The following is an 18,629-nucleotide window of genomic DNA, read 5'->3' on the forward strand; positions in this document are numbered from 1 at the left end:
CCAGCCTGTATATTTCGCAAATCCATCACCACATCCCACCAACCACCCCCATCCCCCTTCCAGTTCTTTTGCCCAGACAAATTAACCCGGCCAACTATAAGGTCAAGTGCCATTCGATTGCCTTTGTGGTTTTACACGCCGCCAATGGAACCCTAACCCTAACCCTAACCCTAACCCTAGCCCTAACCCTAACCCTAATGCCACCGTCCTGTGTGATAGGGTGCTCGCGAAGATATGATTTCTTGAAGACAAGTAAAGGGCGAGAAGGGAGAAAGGTTTGTGGAAGGCAGATGGGTATGGAGAGAGTCTTCGCGACCCCATTGGGAAGCGGCAAGGCAGGCACGCAACCACGACCGCGGCGCCGCGTCATGATTATGCCGCCGGTCCCCTCTACCGCGCTCGGTCGCGTGAGGAGCACATCAAGTCGTCTTGGACTTCTTTTGTGTGCTTTTTCTTATGGCTTGGCACCGGTACCGGGGAAGCCTCCCCCCCATAGCACGCGGTTAGCCATCCATAACTTGTGAGCGATGTCGTCGCACCGTCCTCCGGAGAGTCGGCCGTCAGGTTCCGGCTCCCCTCGGATGTTTCTGGTGACGATCATATCTCGCCGCCCTCCTCGCGGCGCCGCTCTTCGCATAGCGGGCACCACGTGTGCCGGAGGAACGGCACGCCAAACGGTTCAACCCGGTGAACCTCCAGCGATCCTGTCGCGTCCACCCCGAAGTGTCGCGAGTAGGCGTCCGCCGGATTCCGCGCACCCTCTACGTAGAAAAAGACTACGTCGATCCCTCTGTTGTACCAGAGGTCGTAGGTGTACTCGAAAAGTTTGTTCAGGGCGTAGCCTCTGCCAATGCCGTCGAAACCGTTCAGGTGTTTCTGCGCAATGACAATCGCACGGTGGTCCGTGGCAAGCGCGATTCGCGCTCCGTTGGGCACCCTGTGGTGCTCCACCAGGTGTCGCAGCATTAGTTGTGCCGCGCGTGGTTCCGCGTGTGCCGAGTACCGCGCCTGGAAGCGGTCTGCCTGCAGGTCTGGGTCCTCGAACCGGCCACCCGAGCGGACGCGGCGACGCAGCTGGTACTGGCGCAGTTTTTCGAGGACGCGTTCCGCCTCGCCGTCGTCGCCGCCGAGTTGCCGTTCCAGGTCCTCGGTCCAGCGCTGCCGATAGGTCCACATTTCTGTGGCGCCCGCGTCGCGGAGGTGAAGTACAGCACCCCACCCTTCCAGCGACGCGTCGGTGAAGGCCACCGCGTCATAGGTCGCCTCGTCCGTCGTTGGGTGTCTCTCGTCCGAGATTTTCCACCACGGATTCTGCACCAGTGCGCCGCCGATCTCCTGCAGCGACCGCGCCACGGAGGAGTCGATGTACGGCACCGCGTCGTCCCAGTCGTACCCGCGGAACGTCAGCCGGTATATGCCTCGGTAGGCTCTCAGCAGCTTGAATGCCCGTGCGGGGTTCATTTGCGTGGTATGGAGCGCGAAGAAGATCAGCGAGATGAGCGAGGCCAGACTGCGTATGGTATGGCTGGTCTTTTGGAGCGCAAGCTTCAGCTTCGCCACCGTCTTCACCGAGTTGCGGATCAGCCGCTCTCGGCCATTCCATGTGTATTCTTCACCGAGAAAAACGGTGTTGGCACTCGCCAGCTGCAGGATTTCCTCGTCCGACATCGCCTCCAGCTCGTCCCGGTTGGGTGACGTCATCAGGTTCGCCGCCTTGATGCGTGCGACGACCGTGCGCACCGCGAGCACAAACTCACGCTCCTGACCTTCGCGTGCGGCCACGAGAATGTTGTCGATGAGCGTGGTGATGGTGACGGGCGTGTCGATGTCGACAATCGTCCACGTTACCGCCTGGCCGACGGCAACGCTCCATCGCGCGCCGGTCGGGAGAGTACGAAGACGGTAGTATCGCCCGTCATGCCTGGCTCGAAAAACGAACTTGTTACGGAGTGTCGCCGCGATCGGGATAGCGTCGTAATAAGCTTCGAAGTCGATCTGTAGCATGTAACGGGCGTATCGCAGCCGCTGTCGTCTTCCGAGGCGCGTGTCGTAGTGGACGCGCGGGACGTGATGTTTGGGGATCACGCGGTTCAGCAGGGGCTCCGTGATGAGGCGTCGTCGTCCTTTCAGCTCCGGCACCGTGAAGACGTTCACGCCGTGCATGCCCTCTGGCAATTGCACCTGGGCGCCGATGTCGCTGCTCGGGCACGGTTCGAACTTGCCCATCTCGACCGCCTGTTGGATTTCCGCCGTTGTGAGCACGCACTTTTTGATGGTCCTCGACGTCCGCAACCCATCGTAGAAGGAGGGATCCAGAAAGCACTGGATTCGCTGGAGAAACCGCTTCGTTGAGGCGCGTTTTGTCGGCATCGCGAGCACGGTATCCATGTCCAGTGGTGTGTTCCGTTTCAGGTGCAGCGGCCACTGCTTCACGAGTGCCGGTCGCTCCGTCAGCACTTGGATGAAACCGGACATCTGGTCCACCATGGCCGACACCTCCTGTGGTGCGATTCCGAGATTCGCGCACGATGACTCTTGCGATCGGAAACGGAACACGGAAGCCGCAGCCTCTAGAGGGTCTGGAATAGCGCTCTTCCGGCGTTGTCCCTTGCGGTCTCGGCCTCCACCGTAGGCTGCTGGCCATACCCAAGATAGCGCAGCAGCGTGGCCTGCTTCGCGTGCCCGGAAATCATCAACAGGTCCTTCAACGGGACACCCGCTTCCGCCATACAACGGAGCGCACCTTTCCGGATCGAGGGCAGCTGTGCACCTCGCATCTCTGTTCGCACCTCCTGGGCGATCAGCGCCCGCAGCTCCTCCACGTGTGGTGAGAAAAGCTCCTCGGATGGTCTTTTCTGGACCAGCATCTCCTGCAGTGTCGCTGCGAGGTCCCTCGTTAGCATCGATGGGATCGGGTATGGGCCACGTGTTTTGGCACCCTTTCCCTTGCGGATCGTCAGCGTGACCTTCACGTATGTATCCGTCGATGTACCCGGGAACAGCGTCACGTCCTTCGCTCGCAGCGTGGAAATGTCGCACGCTCGAGCTGCGAATCCCCACATCATGGCGAGGAACAGCGCGGCGCGTGGATGGCCTAACCGGAGCCGTTTGGAGATCCTCTCGACCTGTGGACGCGAAACGAAGGGAGGCGCATCCGGCACCGACTCCTTCATGTAACGCTGCACCGTGCCAAAAGCGCTTCGCCACTCGGGATCGTCCTGAAGGCGAATACCCCGCGTCTGCGTCGAGTAGAGCGGCAGGTCGCGCAGCGCACCCGCCACCGCGGCAAAGGCCTTCGCGGTTGTTGCCCACTTCCATTTCCGGGCCCTTGCGGTCGATAGAATCAAGTCGATGCATGCCGCCGGAAAGCGCATGAGCATCTGTTCCGAGTTCATCGACTTGATTCGCGTCAACCATCGCAAGTGGTGTGCGCGAGTGTCGGGCCTCACCAAGTTCCATGCGAGCTGTGAGATGTGTGGCGGTTTCGCGGCGAAGAGGAACCAGTTTCTCGGGCAGACCTCTGCCTCTTCGTTTTTTGAAAGAGGCCTGCCCTGCATGTTTAAAGGATTGGAGCGGAGGCTTTCGAGAGCGCGCATTGCCTCGGCCGAGATGTTCGCGTCGACGTCCGCATATCCATCACCCTTCTGGTTTCCTGGAGTCCTGTACGTCGCGCCGTCCTCCTCGTCCTCTTGGAGTGGGTCCCTTCCGGCGCCGTCGCCTGGCCATCTTTTTCTCTTCACCAGGCGCGGCCGTTGGCCATCGGACTGATCCTGGTGTGCCTCTGATGCCGCACTTCGCGGAAGAGGAATGTATCGTGACGCGTGACGTGGGGCACGCTGTCTCTTCGACGATTGGTAGTGCGTCCACGTCGCTGGAACGTAGACTCCCACCGTTGCCTCCGAGGCGTCCTTTGTGAGAACGTAATGGCTCGGATAGCGCACGCCATTCATATCTGCCGGCGCCTCACGGAGACATGCTCCTAGCAGAAACCTGTATCCTTTAATCACGTCGTATAATGTCGGTAACGACGGTCCACGGACAAGGTACAGTTCGTCGATTGAGGAGTCGAGGGTCACCTCCTCGCTTCGGTATTCTTCTCGAAGAATCACCCCATTCGGGTCGGTCGGCGAGGCATCGACCATGTGGATCTTCTTTCGGAGAAGCTTCAGCATCTCTTGGACGCTGTAAGGCTGCAGTGGTGTCAGCTTGTGCCTCACGCGTTGCTGTCCCACCGCTGTGTCGGTCAGACCGTGTGCCACACCATCGCCGACTCGCGCCAGAGCCGTCGCAGCCCACAGGTGATCCAGGACTGCTTCGTACACCTTTCTGGCATGTTTGTTCGCCTCCGCGAGGGTGATTTCTGTCCACTCAGAAATGCATTTCCCATGCTGAACGTGTGGTGACACGTTCGTCGGGATAATGCCTTCTGAGCTCACCGTGGCGTCGTTTGGCGCATGCTCAGGTGTACGTGTGACGGAGTTTTTCTTCCTCCACGGGAGGTCGATCACCGGCAGATCCTCATCATCGGATGGAAATTCGCTCGAGTTTAGAGAGCGTGTTTTGTTTCCATTCCTACCTGTTGCGGATCTACCTGAGGAACTCGCTGGTGTTCTCCTGTCACTTTTCCTCGCGGCTTTTCGCCGTGGGAGTGGAGCATCCATTGCGGATCTCTCCGGACGTTTACGGGAAGGTGCTTTTGACGCGGGTACAGGCGTCTGTGGCGTGCGCTTTGTGCGCTCAGCCCGGTCCATCTTTTTGCGCACCGTTTCCTCCTTTTTCTTTTGTCGAGGAGGTGGCTGTGGAGCACGTGCTTTCGGCTGGTTTGCGCGCCTGGAATCCCGTTTCGGGTTCGTGGATTTCGTTGCGCGCCTTTCGCCACCACCCAAGTGGAAAGTGTCTTCACGGTTCGCCGTGGTTTTCTTCAACCACGGCTTGTGCTCGATTTCGTTGTAGAAGAAATCTTTCCGTGACACCGGGTGGTTCGTCAGAATTTTCCTCATTTTCTCGAGGAAATATTCGCGTGGCGGGTGGTGTTTCGACGCCGCGTACAGCAGGCGCCGCATGCACTTTGCCATGTCGTGGCTATGGTCGATTTGTATGTCCAGATGAACGCCGAAAAATACGGCAGACATATACAAACCGCAGTCGTCGCTATAGCGTTCCTGACGTGGTGAAAATTCATTCACCAAACGCAAAGCTGGCCAGACCATTTTGAAGTGCTTACGCAGTTTTTCTTCCACTATGGGAGAAGGTGCGGAGTCCAGGATCCTCAGCTGTATTTCTGCTGAGTCCCGCGTCCCTTTCTCCAAAAGCCCTGCGATCCAGTGCTTCATAATGAAGATTGGGAAAAACACCACGCCGTGACGGTGCACCTTTGCCTTGAGTTGCTGCGCGCGTTTCCAATCAAGGTGCACCATCGTGTCCGACGGAACGATCCGTTTCTTAGGGAGGTACGCTTTGTAGATCACATCGAGTTCGATGTTCGATGTTTTCCCCTCGCGCATGTCACCGCCCCACATTTCTTTTGCAAATGACCTTGCGATACCGAATGTGGTTTGCCTCTTGTGTGCGGTGGCCTCCTGCGAAACGTCGGCTGTGGCTCCGTCGGGCGTTAGTTTTTTGACCCGTCCTGTGCCTCGCCTCCGCGGAAAAACTTACGTCGGTTGTCTCCGGCGTTTCCTCGGTAACCGTTTCGTTGGTCTGTGCCTCTTCCGTTGTGTTTTGCCGGACCATAGGTATAGTAGTTTGAATCTTGGTAATCGTGCTGGCTCTGGCTATTCCTCGGAATCCGCTGTCCGAATTTTTGTTCTTTCAGGCATTGTGAAAGCAAGTCTTTCATTTTTAGTAGGTTTTCTTCAGTGAGTCCCGAGAGTGCTTCGAACCCTGCCATGTCCAGTGCTCCGATCTGTGTCCCGTCGGCTCCGAGAATTGGCGCGTATGGCGCGCCTCCTTCTAGGATATCTGACCCGTCTCTTTTCGGAGCCCGGTAGGTATCACACGGATGTTTTCGGTGCACTCCGCTGCCCTCGTCTGTTCTTGGTCCTGCTTGACTTTCGCTGTGTGCCTTTTCGAAAGTGATGCGGTTGAGGTGCTCTAACCTGCCCGTTTCGGGAACCAAAGGCACTTCGACCCGTGTCAAAACTTTTCTCCATTGCCGCATTCCTCCTGCACTGGTTTGTGCGATTTGCGTGTTGTATGCGAGTAAACGTGACGTCATGGGCTCGTCCACAAACATGGCCAACCATGCTGCAATACGTTGGTCGGCGGTGGCTTTTTGTGCCCGTGGTCCCGTCAAGCCCAGCAGAGTCGCGGTAGTGATGGCAATAACGGGTGTCATTTGTTTCGCTACGATTGCTGCCTCCATTTTGACTTTGTATCCCTCCAGTGGGTTTTTTGAGGCTTCTATGTTATCCCATATTTCTTCCCACCTTTCTTCCACGTCCAGCACTTGTTGGATTTCTTTGTCTGCGAACAACTTTTGGGCGTCCATCACTTCCTTCTTGATATTTTTTGTTGTGGGATCTGCTGCGCCAACACTCCTCAGTAGTGATTTTGTCATACCCTTACAGGCGAAATGAAATTAGTCGTTTGTCGGACATTTCCGATGTAGGTGAGTCGGAGGAAAGGGAAACCGTGCGCTTTTGTCGCAGAGATTCGAGTATGTGTCTGGAGAAACGTTTCTGAATATGTAGTCGTTTTTCCGTCGCTGGCCGCATGAACTCCACTTAGTGTGATTACTATATACATTTGGAGAAGAGATAGAGGGACAACAGTAAAGTAAGAATCCATAGAAACAGATGCAAGAGTACATATTTGCCGACCTGTGGCCATAATATCCAATCGGGAAACATTATGGTACACAGACGGTCACACATCACAAATGGAAGTGAGGAGTCGGTTTCCGAGACACACACACTCACTCAGGATTCCTTTTCCACGGATACAAGAAACCGATTCAGCTATCGGTCAAATTTCCCAGATCCAACACCACATCCCACCAACCACCACCACCCCCCCCCCTATAAGGTCAAGTGCCATTCGATTGCCTTTGTGGTTTTACACGCCGCCAATGGAACCCTAACCCTAATGCCACCGTCCTGTGTGATAGGGTGCTCGCGAAGATATGATTTCTTGAAGACAAGTAAAGGGCGAGAAGGGAGAAAGATTTGTGGAAGGCAGATGGGTATGGAGAGAGTCTTCGCGACCCCATTGGGAAGCGGCAAGGCAGGCACGCAACCACGACCGCGGCGCCGCGTCATGATTATGCCGCCGGTCCCCTCTACCGCGCTCGGTCGCGTGAGGAGCACATCAAGTCGTCTTGGACTTCTTTTGTGTGCTTTTTCTTATGGCTTGGCACCGGTACCGGGGAAGCCTCCCCCACCGGGTGCCCATTCATTACGGTCAGAGGGCGGCATGCCAAACGGACATGCGGGGAGTCGCCAGAAGAAAGGAAACGAGTCGGTCAGCCACCGAAAAAACAATCAAGCTACCAGCGCTAGCTCCAGCGGCGCACGCAGGGACGCACGTACACGAAACCCGGCGGCGCTGCGGTCGGCAAATCTACAAAAAAAAAAAACGGAAGCTACAGAACCCGAAGGGATCGCTGGGAACAATCGGGAACCCATGTCGCAGAGGAAACTACAAAGTCAAAACTACCAACGCACAAAAGTAGAAAAACAGGGTGGGCTGAAAAGAAAGGGGAACTGGGTGGATGATGGGCGCGCCCACTCGCTTCCAATCGTGTCGTCCGCGAGGGTCTGTGCTGTCCAAACCCGTTCCCGCACCTGGCTCGTCGCGGTTCAAGGTTTCACCTCGCCAACTCCGAGTCTCGGGGCGACGCTGGGTCCGACATCCGCGTAAAACCAGGGCCGAGACCCTGTTTGAAAACGGTGCATCTCGTGCGCCTTCGGGGACGAGTCCCCAGGTGAAGACCGTTAGGGTCCATTCTCAGGGAAGGGAGAAAACAGCTTAGCGCCAGGCGCCTGCCATCAGGAAGGAAAAACAAGAGACAATGAACCAATGATTAAAAATGAGAAATTAAAAATGAGAAATCACTTCAAAATTTACCTGAAACGAAAGCCATTCATGTTACGAAAAAATACAACTCGCAAAAATACAACTCGCAAAAATACAACTCGCCTCCTGCGTTGGTAGGCTCAACTTGCGGTTCTTCCACGCCGTGGTCGGCACCCGCACCCTCCCGCGGTTCCCGGAGCACACACACACCTCCGCGGAGGGAAACCGGTTCGCCGTTCTGTGGCCTTCCGGTCCGTTCCGGACATCCGAGAGATTCATGTCTAGGGTTGGGTGGGTGGGCGTTTTTCCGTCGCTGGCCGCATGAACTCCACTTAGTGTGATTACTATATACATTTGGAGAAGAGATAAAGGGACAAAGGTAAAGTAGGAATCCATAGAAACAGATGCAAGAGTACATATTTGCCGACCTGTGGCCATAATTTCCAATCGGGAAACATTATGGTACACAGACGGTCACACATCACAAATGGAAGTGAGGAGTCGGTTTCCGAGACACACACACTCACTCAGGATTCCTTTTCCACGGATACAAGAAACCGATTCAGCTATCGGTCAAAACAGATCCAACACCACATCCCACCAACCACCACCCCCCCCCTATAAGGTCAAGTGCCATTCGATTGCCTTTGTGGTTTTACACGCCGCCAATGGAACCCTAACCCTAACCCTAACCCTAACCCTAACCCGTGTACCCTGGCACTCGCCCTTGGGAGGATTTCGCCGGTACAGTGGGAGAGGGTGTCGCGGTGATTGCAATGGTGGCCATGAAGACTGTTACGCGGCGCATCGCAGGAGAGGGAAGCCTCCTTTGGTGCAGGGATGAGCGGGAAAGCCCTGCAGGCGCACCGTTTGGAATAGGCGCACGTTATAGGGGGCGAGGGAGTCGAGAAGGAGCCACCGCTGTCAGGGTGTATCGCCAACGGTTCATGTGCATCGCCAGTGTTGCTTACGACTATCCGGTGGACGGTGCGCTACGTCGTCAAGAGCTCTACGGAAGCAGTATGCATGGCACACGGAGCAGTAGTGCGGAGTAGCGGCAAGGGGAGAGCGCACCTCCTTCGTCACCTCACGCAGCACACAGGGATGTGAATGGCCAAGAGAGGAATGGGCTCTGCGCAAAGCCTGCAGCGGTCCGCCAGAGTCTGAGGTCTACTCACGCAGAGGTTTTGGCTGAACGAGATCGCGGCTCAACAGCGCGGAGCGAACTCTGTGTACACGTCGGTCGTCGCAGATACCGCTTCTCTGGCGAGGTGCAGGCATGGTCATCCCAAGAGGGCTCCTTGCGTCACGCCATCACCGTTGGAACCCGTCCGTTCCCGCGCATACCGCTCATGGAGCACCCCGTCGTTTGCATCATGGTGGCGCGCTGGGTGTGTTGCCTCCATATCCCCCTCAGCGCGGCGCCCGTGCTGCGCACAGTAACGACTGCCACACTGCGCAGGAACCGCACAGCACGCAAGTAGCGACACGGGAGAAAGCAGCGAATCCGGCACAGGTGCGGTCCAAGGCGCATGAGGAGCAGCGGAAAGAAAGTGGAGCGTGGATGAGCGGTGGGCACGGGACGGGCAGACGTAAGTTCTCGCGGTTGAGCCTTTGCTGGTAGCGCACCGCGACGTGACACGCAGGCACGAGCAGAAAAAAAGGTCCCGGAGAGAGAAGGAGTCGGGCCGGTGCAGCGGAATAGGGAGCCGAAAGCGGACGACTCTGCAAACAGGGTCGCCTCTGCCGCATCGGATTCTTGGAACTCTCCACGCACACAACCCTCCCCCCAAACAAAAAGGCACACCGACTCACCAACGCGCCTTCGCAGAGACATACGCCGCAACAGGTTGACTGAGTTCGCTGCGCAGCACACCTCATCTTCTTTGGAGTGTCTTTTGGGGATGAGCAGTGGCGTTCCTCAGCCCCGCCCCTCCCAGAAAGAGAGGTGGCCAGCCCATACAGCAAAGGGATGGACAGAAGAATCAGAGGAGAACCACGTTGCCAGTGGCATCACTTTCCTCGTTGTGGATAGCGCAGGCCCACCGCACACGGCCCTCCTTCCACGAGGAACGCCAGGAGGCATCCGAGCAGTAAGAAAAGGAGCCCACAGAGCCACACGGCACACGGCACTACAACGTTTGCAGACATGTTGACCCGCACGCAGGCGATTCTGCGCCATGTCATCTCACCTCTTTCGACACCGCGCCCGCCACCGCCACCCTTTCAAAGCGCGAGAGGAGAGAGGGAGCAGCGCGCGCGCACATCCCCACGGATCCACCGCGCGCAGCAGAGCCAGTCGCAGCCACGTCTTGCGGCCGCCTCCAAAGACCATTTCAAATGCAGCGCGTATGTTTCGGTCAGGGACAGCCACGTCAGCCATGACGCATCCCGGCACATTCATTCCGTGGACAGATGCGCACGCCAGCCGCGAGTGTGGCCCATGCGCTGGGAGTGCATAGGAGCCACGATTGGGCCCACTTGCTGCTCATTGGGACGGCTGCGGTGCCCATCGGACTCGCCATCGCGGCATCGGAGAGCTCGAAACGGAGCAAGCCAAGTGCTCAGGCTGGGAAACAGTGGGTAGTAGTGCAGCCGGAGATGGTTCGCTCGCTCCATATCGGCTTGCTCGCCGCACTATCCCTGCGCCACTTCCCCGTCGTGGTAGAAAGGCGGCGGCGAGGAGGGGATGCTCAGCGCGACCGCGGCCAATGGGCAACGTTGCTTTCTCAGCGTCCTCGGCAAGGAGAGCCCGATCTGCGGCTGCCGGCTCGACTAGGGACAGCATGTGACGCTTGGCGCTTGCACGAGAGGCTCCTCTGGCAGGCTGTCGTCCTACACGCGGCCATTGCAGAATATCGCATCCATTACTCCCAAGCTCTCTCGATTTCCCTAGTCATGGGTTTTCGCTTGGGAAGTCGGGTGTGCATCACACATCCGAAGGATGTGCCCAGGCCTTCCTCTCCTTGTCAGAGTCACTTTGTGCCCCTTGCGCTGCAGGTGCCCCGCAGACTGCTTTATCGGCCGCTGTTGCCGAAGTCTGCGCCACCTGCTGCAGTGAGTGTCTTCTCTGGAAGCGACCCCCCTTTCCGCTACTGCAAGCCTCGCACGTCCTTCATGAGAGAGCGCAAATGGCTCTTCGCTGCATCACATGGACTGCACACCACACAGCACTTTTCGTGCAGAACACTTGGTGGGCAGCGTTTTCCCCAGCACCTCAGTGCTACAGCCCCACAGATCGACTACCCTTCACAACTGAGATAGCGTCGAACTTGTCAACAGACGGAAGGTGCAAATGAGCGATGCGCCAGCTTTACCGTCAGCCATTCGCGTGCGAGCCCCCTACACACATTCGCGCTCTGCCGCCGACCCGCTGCCGCCATCACCTACGCCACGGCGTGGTCTTCACGAAGCTTCGTTGTACGACATTACTCCCCGAGAGGTTTACATGATTCGTCGCACGCACAGACCCCACTCACGTGTGCCTCCGCAGTGCGAAGGGAGGGTAAGACGGGCAAGAGCGGTTCCAAGGGCGGGAGCTGGCGCCTTCGGTGAACAGTCCTTGGCAGGAGGTAGTGTTTTGCAGGACGCTTCAGGGTAGGTCTCTGGACGTTTGGCCGCTCTTTCGCTATGCTGTGTCGTAAAATGGGCGCACGTAATGGCAGCCGAAACGATGTGAGGAGAGTAGAGGGATGAGGAAGGGGGAGGGCAACGTGGTATTGACGGCGAATCCGTCAGCTGAACCACGGCAGTTGCTCGGACGCATCACAGGCGGGACAGCACTACATGAGCTCTTGTGCAGGCTCGCGGGCTACCCTTGAAGGCTAACTCATCCTTACACACGTCAGACAGAGCTTTGCAACACCGCACCGGAGAAAGTTACAGAAAGGTGATGCTCGCCATCCGCTTGGGTGTTCAGGAGTGCCGCTTCGCATTGTGGCTCCCATTCTCCCCTCACAAGGCCTCGCTGCTCAGTAAACTCATCGGTAAGGACACATATGGTTACTACTACGGTGAGCGCACACAACTACCAAAGAAAAGAACCCAATCGAAAAATACGTCCACATGCGTTCAAGTGGGTGAGAAGGAAAAAATCGAATACTGCAGAAGTGCAGTGAAAAGGAAAAGGGGAGAGCCAATGGGGACAAAGAAAAAGTAAGGCTCTACGATGGGAAAGCAAAAAGAAAAAAAATAAGAAATGCGCTCGCACGCATGGCGCAAGCGGAAAACTCCTTTTCGGGCTTGCTCTACTCATGAATGGCCTCATGATGAGAAACAAGAGAAGCCGCAGAAGGGAGATAAGACCGATACACCGAGCATTGGTTTCACATGAAGCAAGCGCACCATAAAAGAGCCCACACACTCTCTCCAGGCGACCCGCCCAATCGGAAGGTCTACGTCTTACAAATGGTTTCTTCCCACTCAGTGGAAGTGAGCGCACATGGGTGGAGGATCGCCTGGAGGTAGAGGTGAGTACACGTGTGGGGAAGGCAACGAGCACAGAAATAGTACAAGAAATAACGAGCCTTGCGGCATCAGAAAGGAAAGAGGGGAAGGAAAATAAAAAGGAGAGAAGGTACTACTCGTGGTGCAGCATGAGCCCAGCAATCGTGAGCCTCTTGCTAACGAACAACAAGAATTCAAGTTAAAGTAGCCAGTCGAACTTCTGCGCACAAAATGAAGAAAAGAATAGCGTAAAGCTAGGGATAACAGCAATAGAATTTCAGCCAACCCACTTTGGTGCTGCTAAAGAGCGCCCAAAGAAAAGTCAATAAGATAATATCACCTCGCCGCACTCACGCTCGCGGCCCCTTCAAATCGTCGCATCGCCTCGGCACGATTTCAAGATGAGAAGAAAGGGCGCAAGAAGCACAGGTCGAGCTGATGCATTAGTAAAGTAGAAGAAATGGCTACGACTAGCCCGACACCCAGATACACTTGGCAATGTGCGCTTTGGCGCGTTTGTACCGAACATCATACACCGCGACGTCGTCCTCCTCGGCCACAACATACGTGGTGCGTGGCTTGCCGCGTACCCAGCTCAGATCGAGTACGCTTCCCAGGCCCACCAGGTTCTTCGGTACCTGCGAGGTCACCCAGTCTTCCATGCACTTTGTAGCATTCGCCTCAATTGCATTCACGTCGAACCCCCGCTCAATCAGGCGCTTCGCCTCCTCTGCCACCTTGAGCTCGTTCTTGTGGAAGTAGTGGACATAGTAGGGTATCGCTGGCATTCCAAAGTGCGTCATCACCGAGTTCCATGTGATTCTGGAACCTGCTGGTCGCAGAATCTGGTGTGCCCGGGACTCACTGTCCGCCATGTAGCACACGCGCCGCCCCGGGCACAACTGCCTCACAGCCCCGAGGTGGTCTTTCACCTGTTTCCCCACAAGCACATCTTCATACTGCATGATCAAGCTGAGATATTCGTTGTGCAGGCTAGAATTGTACGGCTCGGTCAACAGCCTGAGCAGAAGAACATTGCTGCTACCAAATGGGTTCAGCGCAGCTTGTACGAGGCGTCGGTCCAGAATGTAGCCCACCCCGTTGCCATATATGATGTCACCTGCGTAGTACAGCCGCCACACTCGATACAGGCAATCCTTCGTGTCATCGATGCCCAGCGTCGCCGGTATAACGTCGCCGTGCGGAATGGTCGCCATCAAGCTACGCGGTCTCCCCCACTCGCCCTGTTGCGTGTAGCGTAGGTCGCTGAGGTACTGCGGCACCTTCAGGTACATGTCGTCATCGCCCTTCATCAAGTACGGCACGTCTGGGAAGGCAGTGTACGCGTAGTTTAGCCATATCACGACCTTTTGGCTCATCCCGACTTCCGTCGGAACACCCCACGAGTTAGACATGCCCATCTTCTTGTTTGTAGTCGGATGGCGGTCCGTCAACAAATCGAGCCACAGCGAGTTGCGATGGTGCAGCGCCTCCTGCCACAGCGCAGTGGATACGTGGCACATGTACCGCGCCGCCGAAGTGAAGGCGGGTGTCGCCGGCAGCGACAGCGCAGAGGAGAGCTTCGTAAGTGACGAAGCCCCGCCCACAATTCCCTCTGGACTCACCACGGAGGCCTTCACACCGATGCAAGGCGACTCCCACACGGCGCCATCGGCTTTGGAGACGTCGCGCCATCCATCACGCAACACCACGCGACGCTGCACGTAGCTGGGTGCATTGGTGGTGTCGCCGCCCTCCAACGCCAGCCGCTGTAAGCTCGCCGTAGCGTACTCGTTCACCGTTGGAGCGAGCTGCGCCGTGTCCACGGTGTCGCGCGGCGAGTCGTCAGAACGACGCCCCGCAGCAGCGAATACGTACAGCTGTAGCAGCGCGCCAGTGAAGTTATTCTCGGCGCGCGCAACCTCGCGGTACATCAGCCACGTCGCGCGCTGCGCATCCCGCAGCGGATAGCGCATTGGCTGGTCTGTTGAGGGTATGCCCATCACCACCAAGTGCTGCGGCTGCGTACTCTTGCTCTTCCACGGCGACGCGTTGGCGAGGTGGCGCTGCTGCGCGTACGACCGGCTCACCCATGACCACAGCGGCAGTTCAGCGGCGACGTCCACGTCGTCCGTCACGCTCGCCATCGCAAACAGCATCGGCCCCATGAGGCCCAGCGGCGCAGATGTCGTCGCAAACACAGGAAGTCCTTTGGCCTCCTGATCTGGTCTACCGCCGGCCATTTCCCCATACCCCCCTGCGACCGCCGCACCGCACGTCACCCTGTCGAAGCACATCATGCAGTTCTTGTCGATCACGCGTAGTGTCCACGACGGCAGCTGATCACTCCTCAGACGCGCCTTACCGTCAGCAGCAGCGGCATCAAGAGCATGCTGTGCTGACGCCAGACGTTGCAATGCACTCTCGTGCTGCACCAGCACAGAAAACGTATCACGATCTGAGACAGTCGCCAGTTTCCTCTGTAATTCTATCGAGCTGTGGTTCTGTCTTGGGTGGCCAGCAGTTGCACATGAGCCAATGTAGTAAAGTGTAACCATGAGAGCAGGTAGGATGATTAGTGCAACCAGGCGACGGCGCTGAGTGCGTGAATGCACAGCCTGGACAACAAATCCCCGAAGATGTCTGCAAAAACGAAACGGGAGGCTTAGTGCTGCCTCATCCGGCAAGCCATCGTCTTTCTCAAGTGAAGCTGCGTCCCTCTCCCTACCGCCCAGCAACCGAGTTTGATCCGGCTTCGCCCTGCTGCGTGTGCGATTGCAGCTGCAGCTGTTCGCAGGGCAGTTCAGCACAGAACTGTTCTGAGAGACGAGAGAAGCGTGGCGGTGCATGGCGTTTGAGGGCTCGACAGGCACAGCCTTCCCTATAATGTCTCGCTCGTTTCTCGTGGCAATGCGGTTGGCTCACGTTGAGATGAAGGGCGGGGATGGTGCCTGAGATGCGCCGGAGAGTAGTGCGACGAGTGTACTGGCAGCCACGCAAAGAGAAAGGGCAAGGCCAAGGAAAGTGCGAGGTAACACAAAGCAACGGTGGGGAAGAGTGGTGATTGTGTCAGTGCAATGGCCAATGGGCCACTTTCCGCCAGCACGTGTGAGTGTCTAATTGAAAATGGCCGGAGTATGCGGAAAGGCAGGTCAGAGCGGGTGGTGTGGAGGAGGGGAAGGGGAAAACATGAAAACAGTGGAAGGACTCGCAAATCGGACGAGTCGACGTGACAGCGGAAGGCGCCACTGCAGCGAACCACATCGGAGAGACGCTGTGAGAACGGAACGATAGCTCACTTCATTGGCTGGGTGGGCGGTTTCCGTAGAAAACACGCCTAAGTTCCGTGTCTTTGAGATGGAAACAGTCAAGCCTTGCCTTCACGAGGGTGAGGGCGGCACGCGCTCTGTTTGCTCGCTTCGTTGATATTCGTCGCCATTCGATGGAAAGCCTTCCATCGTCTAGCAGGAAGAGGAGGGTCTGCGTGTACGCAAGTGGGAGACGCAGCAGCCCTGGCGATGCCCACTACGCGAGCAGCAGCAGAGATGCAAAAACACATACACCAAAGAGGGGAAAAATAGTAGAGGTGCAAGGAAAGATGGTGAAACCCCTGAACAGCTGCATTCCGGTAGGTGGGGAAAGCGAACCGACAGCCTGACGGTCTAACCTTTGGCGCGAAGAAAGAGTACGTGGTGTGCGGTGGGCGGACAGCACGAAGCAGTGAAAAAGAGCCGCTTCGCGACACGCTCTACGCCACCGCGAAACAAAGTCGCCGGTGGCATAGGCCAAAGGTCAAAGAAGTACAAAGGCCAATCAAGCAGACCTACAGCAAATGTGCGATTGGGCCTTTCCTCAGCGGACACAGACGCCCGAAACGAAAAGGGGTAAGGCAAAGAATGCTGGATTTCATATGCGTCACAATCAGCGCTTACACATGCAGATGCGAGTCAGGACGCAACAGGAAGGAGCATACGCTGAGAAATAGAGGAGGAAGCACCACAGGTGCATGAGACCGGAGAAGCGTGAGAGATAGTCACAGGTGACCTGCTGCCAGAACTTGCGTTTTTTTCGCCTCATATGTCGCTATTCGCATGATTGCGCTATCCTTCTCATCGGCGCTAATGTCGGCGAAGTGGGACCACTGCCGGCCGCCACCTGCCTCGAAAAGGTGAGCACCAGATGCGCGCAAGCCGGTAACGCAGCATCCTGCGTGTCCTCCGTATTGGGGTGCCTTGCTCTGTGGGCCCGCGTGTCACGGGTAAAGAGTACAAGTGAGGAGACGAAAAGAAACGCAAAGGGCGAAAGGAGGCGCATGGAGCTGTGGCATAGCGGATGAGTGAGCAAGCGGTGGGGAAAGAAACAAGATCGAGGAGGCAGCACAACAGCCTGCGTGGTCACTTTTGGTGACTGCGGGCTTGGGGAGGAGGGGGGAGGGCGCAGCTGCACCGAACCTCCCTAGACATGGACGCCAAAAGGGTGCCTCCAATACGGCAGCCTACAGCTTCTCTCTAGGTGTGTGGTGGGATTCGTGTAGTGTCCTCTTTTTCTCCTGCCTCCGGCCAGCAGTGAGGGGGAGATTGTCAGCACGAGAGAGAAGAAGAGCCATAATGGGGGAGGGGAAGTCGAAAACCAAAAGACAAATAAACGACTGCGCGAAGAAAGCAAGCATATCTATGAGTGTGCGAAAGGGCGAGGCACGATTGATTTACGCGTAGCCGTACAGGATGTGGCCGCGTTTGCGCAGCGCATTCACGACATCGGCCGCCGTGACTGTCTTCTTGCGCGCGTACTCGGTGTAGGCCGTGCTGCAGCGCACAATGTCCTCCACATAGGCCTTCAGCACGCGGCGCACCTCCTCGTAGAGGTCGCCCGAGATGCGCTTTACACCACCGCGGCGCGCCATACGGCGGACGCAGCCGCGCGTGATGCCACGGATGTTGTCGCGCAGCACCTTCTTCTGGCGCTTCTGGCTGCCCTTGGCGTCAGCGGAGCGCTTACCCTTGGCCATGGTGGAATTTAATGCGGAGAAAGGCGGATAAGGGAGTTGTTGTGATAAGTGTGCGGTGCGTTACTGTAAGATGCGGCGGCTGCTACTCATAACAGGCAAAGAGAACCGGTTAAGAGAGGATAAGGCGGAGTTGAAAGGAATGAAAGGCAGGTGTGTCGGGCGATTGGGCTTAGTGCTAGGAGATGAGGGAATGAAAAAATATGATGCACAATGCCGGTGCTTCTGGTCATCGCATGCGCGTTTCAGCATTCCTTAACATTCATAAAGCAAATTTTACTAGCCTTTTCTACGCCTGCGGCTCGCATTGATTCTTTAAGGAATGATTTAATTAAAAGCAAACCTCGTTTTACTTGCGGCGATGGGAGTAGGATCTCTGGAGGTCTGGTCAGACAAAACAGCAGTATTTTTTTTTATTGGGAAAAGTATGCATAGCAGTTCTGCTTCCCGCAAAACGAGTCACAGCACCTTCGTCCAGTGTCGTGAGTGGGCTTACACTTTTTGGCGGGTCCTTCGTCATGGAGTCCGTGTAGGAGGTGCCACTACCTCAAAGCCATCGAGCGAAGCGACCTGTCGATGTGCCTGCTTCCTAGCAAACGGGGCACTGGGAAGCCGCACAGAAACACGTTAATTAAAACGCAACGTAGAGGAAAAGGAACGGCTGCATCCGAAACAAGGACGGAACGGCAGTCCATTATGAAAAAGAATCGAAACGTACCGCTGAGGATGAGGTATCACAGGCGAGAAATGCTATGGTCAGTTGCGGGCATCAGAAATGTGATATCGGCACTGTCCATTTTCCACTGTCTTTTCGTCGAGTAACGGGGAAAGAGAGGGAAAGGCTGGCATTTTCGCGTTCTCGCCTGGGGCCCCACGCAGCGGAAAAGGGGGATAGCAACTCGAGGCGCATAGAGGAACTTCACGTCCCCTTTGGCACATCCGATGAAATAAAAATAGGGGGAGACAAGGAATGGCGTCCATTACAGAGTAACAGAAAGATTATACGGGAACCATGCATGCGGGCGCTGTTTCCGAACCCTTTGGGGGTCGGTGGGGTTGAGGGTTGACGGGGTTTTACCACTTAACCAGAGATTCCATTGTAGTGTAGAGAAGCTTAGGGAGAGGGCAGGCGAAATAAGTAAGTTCAGCCAGTCGGTCGTGG

General features: G+C 56.6%; 2 protein-coding genes and 2 pseudogenes across 4 annotated transcripts; all 4 read right to left on the reverse strand.

Annotated features, from left to right (window-relative positions):
• Nucleotides 1-597: 597 nt before the first annotated feature.
• On the reverse strand, nt 598-5,519 carry LBRM_35_0030 (TATE DNA Transposon; the record flags this gene model as incomplete). Its single annotated transcript, XM_001562185.1, is given in 2 exon segments — nt 598-2,571; nt 2,574-5,519. Coding segments are annotated over 2 exon segments (4,920 nt in total).
• Nucleotides 5,520-12,932: 7,413 nt separating this feature from the next.
• SCG4 (phosphoglycan beta 1,3 galactosyltransferase 4) lies at nt 12,933-15,311 on the reverse strand (the record flags this gene model as incomplete). The annotated part of the gene is made up of 1 exon (XM_001562188.1): nt 12,933-15,311. One exon carries the CDS (start codon nt 15,309-15,311, stop codon nt 12,933-12,935), a length of 2,379 nt encoding a protein of 792 aa, XP_001562238.1.
• A 1,646-nt stretch (nt 15,312-16,957) lies between these two features.
• On the reverse strand, nt 16,958-17,470 carry LBRM_35_0050 (annotated as a pseudogene). The gene has a single exon. A coding segment is annotated over exon 1 (513 nt).
• A 1,071-nt stretch (nt 17,471-18,541) lies between these two features.
• Nucleotides 18,542-18,629, reverse strand: SCG4 (annotated as a pseudogene; the record flags this gene model as incomplete). The annotated part of the gene is made up of 1 exon: nt 18,542-18,629. A coding segment is annotated over one exon (88 nt), but the record flags the coding sequence as incomplete, so codon positions are not given.

This window comes from Leishmania braziliensis, chromosome 36 (genome assembly GCF_000002845.2).
Source record: "Leishmania braziliensis MHOM/BR/75/M2904 complete genome, chromosome 36".
Lineage (NCBI taxonomy): Eukaryota > Euglenozoa > Kinetoplastea > Trypanosomatida > Trypanosomatidae > Leishmania > Leishmania braziliensis.